The following is a 9,280-nucleotide window of genomic DNA, read 5'->3' on the forward strand; positions in this document are numbered from 1 at the left end:
CGGTCTTCAGTGGCAGCGCATCTCTTACCTGGTCCATCGGCTGTCACCAACGCCTCGCGCTGCAATCCGGCATCTGAAAGACAAAGGCTTACCTACTCTTCGCAGGCTCCGGAGGTCTTCGCACTGCATTCCGGCATCTGAAAGACAAAAGCTTACCAGCTCTTCGCACACTCCGGAGGCCTTCGGCGCTGCATCCCGCATCTGAAAGACAAAAGAAGGTGCGTTTAAAGACATTGGGCAACTTTATTACTCACGTACCATTACTCCTTCCCACGCCGAATCCAGTGGGTATTCCAGCACCCTTCAGCTTCTCTAAAGCTCCGAACTTGTACCTGCAAGATAAAAGGGACAGTTAGTGCGCATCGTGAAGCAGGCTACAAGGGCTTACTTACGTGCTTCCAGGCGCTTCTATTCCTCACGCGGGTTCGATCCTCAACTCTCATCAGCCCGCCATCCGCCATCGCCGGAACCCTGCAAAACAAGGGATATCATTACAAAAGACTTTTAAGACATTTGAAGTGCCCAGAACTTACCGTTCGTGCAGTTAAGGACGGACAGCAGTCCTCTGAGGTCAAGAGGCCTGCACCCTTATCCAGTGAAGAAACTGGTTACGGCACCCTGCCCCGAGGCAGATGGAGAGTTCGGCGTTCACTTACCTAAGACATCTTACTCTTCGAGTCAGACATACAGAGGTCCAGCCCAAAGAGCCAACCGTGTTACACATTACCTTTGAAGATACAGCATTCACCCAGTCAAGACCGGCGCCTCTGCGGGAATCAGGTGAGCGTTACACCTCCCTCCTGCCCCTCTACGGCTCTTCACTTGGTCATACTGCCACTTTGCGTGCTACCAAATCTGAAGATGGCTGCCGGAGGTGGGGCTTAAGGAGGGGACAGCCATTGGCTGGGGGCAGTATGACCCAGAGACCAGTGATTGGTTACTACTGAGAAAGACAGATCAGAAACGAAACTGATACTGAATTTTTTTCTTTACCGAGGATTCCCGGCCTGACTACGGGGAATACTCATGAACATGTGAATCCATGCCAGACCCATGCTGGAGAACGGTTGCAGGTAAGTAACTTTTTCCTTATGTCCTCTCGGACTGCACTGTGAATATTAGTGTGTGCCCTCTAAGATAAGCTTGTGCCCTCTAGGACTACTGTGAATATTAGCGTGTGCCCTGTGATTATCAGATTGTGCCCGCTAGGATTCCACTGTGATTGTTAGACTGCACCCTACCCTTAGAGTTAGCACAATTGTCCTGACTCACATCTAGAAAGCACCACGATAGAATAAAATTATGAATATTAACGCGCACCTTCTAGAATAGTACTGTGATTGGCTTGTGCCTTCTAGAACTGCACTGTGATCATTAGCACCTGCCCTATAGGATTACGATGTGATTCAGCCTGTGCCTTCTAGGATAGTACTGTGATTATCAGCTTGTGCCCTCTAGGGTTGCACTGTGATGATTAGCGCGTGCCCTCTAGAATAATACTGTGATTATCACACTGCACCCTACCCTTGGAGCTTAGCACACATTGACCTGACATCTAGAAAGCACCACTATACAATAGTATTGTGAATATTAACGTGCATCTTCTAGAATAGTATTGTGATGATCATCTGTGCCCTATAGGATTGCTCTGTGATTATTAACTTGTGCCCCCTAGGATACATTGTGATTACTAGCTTGTTCCCTCTAGGATAGTACTGTGATCATTAGCTTGACCCTCTAGGATTACACTGCGGCTGTTAGCTTATAACAGTGGGATTGTTAGACTGCACCCTACCCTTAGAGTCTAGAACTAATTCACCTGATTCACATCTAGAAAGCACCACCATAGAATAATATTTTAATATTAACGGGCACCTCCTAGGATAGTACTGTGCCTATTAGCTTGTGCCCTCTAGGACTGCACTGTGATTGTTAGCTCTTGCCCTCGAGGACTACACTGTGATTACTACCTTGTTCCTCCGAGGACAATACTGTGATTATTACCTTATTCCTTGGGATCGTACTGTGATAGTAGGCACACTGGGTTAGTATTATGACTATTAACCTGGAATATTGGCTGACCTAACAACACTAGGGAAGTGGCAAGAAGAGCTTTACAACCACTTCTAGAGTTTACTGCACCTAAAATGGTACTGTGATCATGGACCTTGAGATTCGGAGATAGTACTGTGAACAGTATTCTGCTTCACACCACAGAGACTTGTCTGCTGTGGCAGGTCTCTTCCAGGGAAAACCACATCAGGTGACAACTTCTGAAACCCCTAGCAATATAACCCTAATAGACCTTCCCAAGGGCCAGCCCAAACTCGACAGCAACGGAAGTACCCTAGCGATTTCACCTGACTAGACCACCCCAACAGACAGAGCCTTAGCTTGGATCGGACAATCCCCACACCAAGTCCAACACCACAAGACAGTCGGACCAAAAGTACAAAGACCAACGTTGCAGCGGAAGAAATAAAACCAACCAAAAAACGCTCAAAATGCCACGGACACTAACTGGACCAAAGGAAAGACAAAGGGCAGAAAGAACAAACCCAACTGAACACTAACGAAGGCTCACAACTACAGAACACACTCCATAGACTGGAATGACAACAGAACCAGCGCTGAAAGAGGGAAATCCCTTTACATAACTCCATACCTTGCAAGTAACCACTCACCAGAAAGAGCCAACCCAACCTACAAATCAAGAACAACCAACAACCAAACACAACCCCGCAGACAAAGAACTGACAAAACTAGAGAGAACAAGAACATAATTGGCGCTCTAACCCCTTACATCACCAAAACAAGAGGACCCTCCGCTCGACATGCACAACATTTAGAAGAGGAGCCAGATGAAAACAAAACCCAAGACTGAACCTAGAAGTGCTTTTCAAAGACATAGACAGGACACCAACACCTCAACTAGAGATCGACCTGGAAGGAAACCTTAACACCAGTCACAAGCCACAGCCGACAATAAAGCACAAACCAAACTACACCTTCAAAATCTACTGCAACCTAAAAAATGCAAGATCCATGTCAAAACACTCAACAGAGATCTTTGACCTTCTCTGCGACATCTGCATCGACATCCTATTCATCACAGAAACATGGCTGGATGACAACTACAATATCACACTCCAAAGCTGCCTACCAACTTCAAATGCCTTCAGTTTAATCGGAAAAAATAAAAACGTAGGCGGCCTCGCAAAAGCATTCAAAGAACACCTGAAAGTATAAACGGACAAACCTCTTGACATGAACTGCAAATCCATGGTCTTAAACCTATTGGCAAATCCAAAAACAAACGTTAAATTCATACTGGTTTACAAACCGACTTACGATGCAACCTTCGTCGACAACTTCGTAGAAGCCATCACCAACATAGTCATTGAACACGAACATCTAATAATCCTGGGGGACTTGAACATTTGGTTCTAAGAAAAAAATGCCAACTCTCAAAACTCACTAATTGGACAGTTAACAACCATCAAATTACAACAGCTGATCAAAGGGGCAACACACTCGGCAGGACACACCCTTGACGCACTCTTCGCCAAAAATAAACTTCACCACGGCACCACTGATACAAATACTTTGGAGTGACCACCTCATCATTCCATTCGTGATCACACTACTAACTCAGCATCCAACCTGTCAAGCTCACAACCACCGCAAAAAAACTGGAAAATCATCAAAGCAAGCAACCTAATGGAACAACTGGAGATTACCAAACCTTCAGCAGCAGAACTGGAGAAGGCAGACCTAGACAGGAAAGCGGAGCTACTCCACAAATGGATTGCTGGGTTGGGTTTGATGCACCTGTGATTAGTGGAAGTATGTACATGCTTGTTTCAGCTGGCTTAGTAGTGTACTGTGGGATTTTTCTTTTTTTGCAGCTGGCTCAGTTTGTTGCAAGCTTTGTGCAGCTGTTGCAATCGTGTTTGGTCACGGCATGGTGAGTCAGTACTCATGGCTCGTTCATAGGTGTCTGTTGGATTAATGTAGCTGTGTCATCTGTGTGCATATTGTGGGATGGGGTGTTGCAGCGGAGTTCATTATGTGCTTGGTGTACAGCTAGTTCACTGGTGCCTACTGGGATGGGTGGGGTAGGTACAGTGGTCTGGAATAGGTAGGTTTGTTTCTTTGCTGTAGGCAAAGGTAGTTCTCTGTCACTTACCAGTAACTTTGGAACACCCTGTGCATCTGCTGGTCTGATAGCGGGACTACAACACTTGGAACAGAACCTCCTCTGTGCTTTATATAGTTTGGTAGTGATAACTACTTTCCCTCACAACTTCTTCATATCAAGGAAAGTTATTTCTAAATATCTAAAAGTGCAAACCATAACAGCCGGGGGCTCATGTTGTGACTGTCAGTATGCCTGCCCTGTGAACTTCCAACCTTGGATCTCTTGCTTCTTCCCAACTCCCATTCCCCATTTCTTTACTCTCCTGTGTTGTTCTCAAGCACTATGGTATAAGCTCTTCTCCTTGGGTGTTGCTTTGTTTTTGTAGCATCGGTTCTCTTCCTAATACACTTCTGCCTCTCTTCCCACAGGAGATCGATGGAAAATCCCTGCTCTTGATGCAGCGTACCGATGTTCTCACCGGTCTCTCCATCCGTTTGGGCCCGGCTCTGAAAATGTATGAGCACCACATCAAAATCCTGCAGCAATGCCATTTCGCAGAGGATGGGGGCTTCCTTGCCTGACGAACCCTTGTGTGAAGTTGTTGGAGGACCCTTGTTACAGAGACCAAAGAAGGGAATGGGGAGACTTCAGACCACACAGGAGGGTGTATGTCCACCGCCCTCCCTTATAAGTTCATCCAGTTTCCCTCTACACTGGGCGTAATGATTGATTGCTGAGAAGCGCCTGTTCATTCTCAACCCTCGGAGGACACAGCAACCTCCTCTACACCCCCTGCTCCAGGGGCATCTATAAATGCTTTTTAATGGGCGAACTCCGATGCCAGGTGTTTGACTCCTAACCTTCCACCAAGCATGTACATACACACATTCCTTATGCACCTGAGGGCGTGGAGTGTCTTCCCATTACCGCCACAAAGATGTTGGACGGACACTGGAAAAAACAATAGTCTACTCCATTTCCTGCAGAGCTCCAAATAGATCATGAAATGAACCATTCAAAAAGGGGAGAGGGCGGTGTCCTGCTCTCATCATAGCCGGTGGGTTTGGTATTTTGATGCCAACCATCCTGGAACTTTTGGTCCACATTTAATTCTTTACATATTGACAGGCAATCTTATTCCTCCCACGGCTGAACATTATGAGCAACAGACTTGCTGTGGTTAAAGTGTACCCTTTTCTCTTTTGTATACCAAATGTTGCTATTTGCTGGTTTCAATTGCTGTTTAAATAACGATCAAGTTGTCAATTGCTTGTTAGAGAGTGAAGCTGAGCAGGAAATGGGTTTGAATGGGGTTTACTGATCATGATTTTGACTCCGCCTTGTTTTTGTCTATAGTGTCATTTATTGTCTTCGGATTGGCGACCGCGTGGTTGATGTCACATGGATGAGAAGCTGCCAACCAAGACCCCATTAAAATGAACTTATGAAGTATAATGCATTTTAAAACTAGCAATAAGGCTGGAAAGCAGGACTGATCTACCTGGGGTGTCTGTTTTAACTCTGCCTTTTAGCCAAAGGCGGCCTGTGAGATTTTCCTTTGAAATATTACATCATAAGGTTGTTATAACTGTATTTTAACCTGTAGGATTGCATTGTGAATGCAACCTGGAGCCCCTGCCTAAAAAAGGACAGTGCGAATAAACTATTGAACGTTCACTGTTCTCCTTTTCGTCTTGTAGTATTTGTGCTGCTGCCAAATTAGACCTTTTTGTGTTACTTTATACTTTGACAATGCACACTAATGCCATGCTGGTGGGCTCCTGGCACTGATCCTTGGTTAATACAGAGTGCAAAATGTCAAGCTGCAAACTGCTAGGCACTTGTGTCACTCGTTCTTAAGGAGCAGTGCATGATGCAAGCACCCAGGAAATTTAACAGTAGTGTAGTCACCAGTCATGGTCTGATGGACACATATATTCAGGTGGAGGGGCTGGTTTTGCTTTCGCTTGCTCTAGACATTTATTTATGTGTGAAATTGATGTTGGAAGAGTTTTAGAATACCACTCACAAGATAATTGGGATATCTGGTTCCACCTGAAAGTCTTTACAGTTGAAATGCCTGGAAGCATGTACTTGAATCCCATCCTCTTGACCAACTTGTTATTCTGGGCCAATAGTTCTATTTCCATGTGCCTAATTTTCGTGTGCTGCTTAAAATAAGGTTCACCTAGGGGTTTGAGCTATATTGAATTCTCCTTACGCGTAGGAAGGTTATTTCTGATGCTTGTGAATCTGATTAGAATCACATGCCGTGCCATCTAGTCTGACATCTAGTGATCATCGCGAGTATTGTATCTTTTTTTCAAAGATCGAAAAGGGACATCGACCTACGTGTGTCTGTAACAATATCCCTACCGTGACATGTAGTAGCGTACCCATGAACGCGCATGCATCAAGGTCCCTCAGATTCTTTTCTGCCATACTGGTCTGTAGCTTTAATGCGACTCTTGTGTTAACAAGATTTATTTCTATATTTATCGCGTCTTCACACCCTTTCGATGATTTGACTCGACAGCCGTTTACGGTCTTAGGAATCTCCAGCTGACTTCTCGATGGCTGGTGGCGGCCTTCACCATCAGGCTTTGGTTTTTCACAGTAGGGAGAGTGGGGGCCTTTCTTCTCGACATTACTCTGAATGCCTTTTCTTGCTTTTTCCTCTTTCCCTTGTCTGGCTGCTGTTTTTCTATTATGTTGCCCTTCCTGTAATGGGAAGTTCCCTTGGAGGGACACTCACAGGGAGTGTATTAACTACTTATCTCGTGACCACGACGAGCAGCTCTGCAAGGCCCGTCGACTCTTTTAAGCCTATGACAAAAGGTGCATGAGGCCTATGCCATGCAGGCCGAAAATATTTCCCCCACCTGTGCTGTCGCATTGGACAATGACCCCTACAGCACGGTTACAGGTCAGAGGCCTAAGACTTTGTGGAGTCTGCTGACACTGCGTGTCTGGCCCCAACCCCACTAGGCATGCTGAATGCATTGCTATGGGGAGACCAGCCACTGGCGGCACGGGCACACACAAAAACATGCTCCCACCACCAAGGCCAAGCACACAACCCCTCTGCATCCCTTTATGGTACCGTCGACAACAGCCCTCGCAGGCCAGTCAATCTTTGGAACCTGTTGAACATTCTGGTTCTTGACCCCATGCGCCTGCGCTTGGCGACTACACTGGGTGCCCAATTTTGTCACCAGCTTCAGACACTCGAAATGTGTGTCCTTAAGTACAACGCACCCTAAATTAAGAGAAGTTGCAGAAGAGACTTCCACAGCCAAATTCACGTGGTCCTGGTCCCCAGACACCCCCGGTTTTACCTCAAGGCTATCTCCATGCTTCTCCACTGTCACAGTGCTTACAAGGTCAAAGGGGTCATTATTAAAGAAGTTAACTTTCCCTCTCCCTGAAGCGCCAACTACAGGCTCCTGGACTAGGGCAAGGTTTTAGGAATGTATGGAAAAGGTGAGTTTGTTGATTACTCAGTCGCAGGTTTGATAAGAGTACTCCTAAAAGGACTCTCTCCTTTGAGGAGGACCCTAGGCCCTACAAGTTTCCTAGACTTCGCTGCCCTGTTTTCTGCTTTACCACCCCTGTACTTAAGATGACTGACTCCTCAGGGGATTTTTCAGGATGAAGAATTATTCTATGTCCCAGACCAGGATGATGGTGCCCAAGATTCTGTTTCCCAGGACCCAGACGCATGGATTGATACTGATGAGGGGGGCTTGGCCCACTACCCCTGCTCAGGGGGCAGAGCCTGACAATATCTTTTTAGACGCCACACCTGTTACAAATCCAAGGGACGCTTCGCCTTTTCACGATAACATTCTTAAGAAGGCAGCGGGCCATTTCAAAATTATCAGCCAAGAGGAGGTTTCTGACTCAGACTTTGTGGAGGACATCCTCAAAGAGAAGATACTGGTCATTCAGTCGAATCTCCCCGCTCTCCCAATTATCAACTCGCGTACAGTCCCTTCTTTTCTCACGCCCACCTTACTCTGGCAGTGAACCCGTGCATTGAGAACATGTTTTGACCCGCTCCCTCAGATCCCCTCTATAATCGGGCACACTCTATTTCTGATTCCCTGGTGATCACCACGACCAGAAAGCATACAGCCATTCTCTTGTCTTCGGCAGAGGCTCCACCCAACAAAGACTGTAAAAAAACTCTATGCCGTAGGCATAAGGATAACGTCTTATTTATTGGACATTTGTATGGCGCCTATAGACGAGTATTTCTGCGACTTATCGTACCCACATTGGCAATACCACCACCTTGCTTACCAGCTTCAGTGATGTCCAGTGGGTTTTGGTGCAGGACGTACTGCAGAGTGTTGCTGCTAGCTATTGTGCAAGAAGGATGACCAGTCACTCAGAATATTTTTTTTTAACGCGTTGGATCCCGAGGCGGCTGGCAGAGTGTTAGCGGAAGTGACTCTTTTTGAAGCACCACATTTGGTTGAAAAACTCAAGACACAGGCCTCACTTATCAATAAGCCTATAGTCTACTCATTTTGTAAAGTGGTGGACGACTCACTGGACACGGCAAAGAAAGAACACAAGACCCTAAAATCGCTCAACCAGACCTCCAGAAGGTTGTACGTGCAGTGCTGGGTTTTTAATACCTGCTGCTCCTTTCAGGGGCAATCCTTCTCTAGACCTGCACAGGGTTCTTAAGGTACAGGAGGTTTGTGCTGGTACTCTGGCCAAGGAGCGTCCAACACATATTGAGCCCCTCAACAATGGGGGTGTTGGTGTGGGATGGGGTAGTAAAGCAGCTGCCAGAGGCTCCCCTGCCAACAAATGACTCTCCGGTCCGAGTCCCCTCCCATGCATCTCCAGTAGGTCAGATAATATGCTTCACCCACTCGTGGGAGGGGATCACTTCAGAAAAGCGGGGGCTCAAGACAGTGGGCAAGGGTTATTGCATCAAGTTATTCAGACCCCTCGGCACCACCCGCCAAAGAACAGAAGAATGTCTCCAGAATCTAGTGGAGGCCCTGCTGTGAAAGGGCGCAATAGAACTTGTTCCCGATCAACGGGTAAACACGAGTGTATCTATTCGATATACTTCCATGTACCCTAAAACAATCAAACCATGCACCCTGTAATAGACCT

The 9,280-nt window shown here is 46.5% G+C and overlaps 1 protein-coding gene across 1 annotated transcript in view; it reads left to right on the top strand.

Annotated features, from left to right (window-relative positions):
- LOC138447698 (fibril-forming collagen alpha chain-like) overlaps positions 1 to 5,823 on the top strand; it is a 73,092-nt gene extending 67,269 nt beyond the window's left edge. The window contains exon 5 of the mRNA XM_069603982.1: positions 4,570 to 5,823. Coding sequence (XP_069460083.1) covers positions 4,570 to 4,722 — 153 coding nt within the window. The 3' untranslated portion in view covers positions 4,723 to 5,823. The remainder of the gene's footprint in view (positions 1 to 4,569) is intronic.
- The last annotated feature ends 3,457 nt before the right edge of the window (positions 5,824 to 9,280 follow it).

The sequence above is a fragment of the Ambystoma mexicanum genome, chromosome 3q (genome assembly GCF_040938575.1).
Source record: "Ambystoma mexicanum isolate Mex_15411 chromosome 3q, UKY_AmexF1_1, whole genome shotgun sequence".
NCBI classification, from domain to species: domain Eukaryota; kingdom Metazoa; phylum Chordata; class Amphibia; order Caudata; family Ambystomatidae; genus Ambystoma; species Ambystoma mexicanum.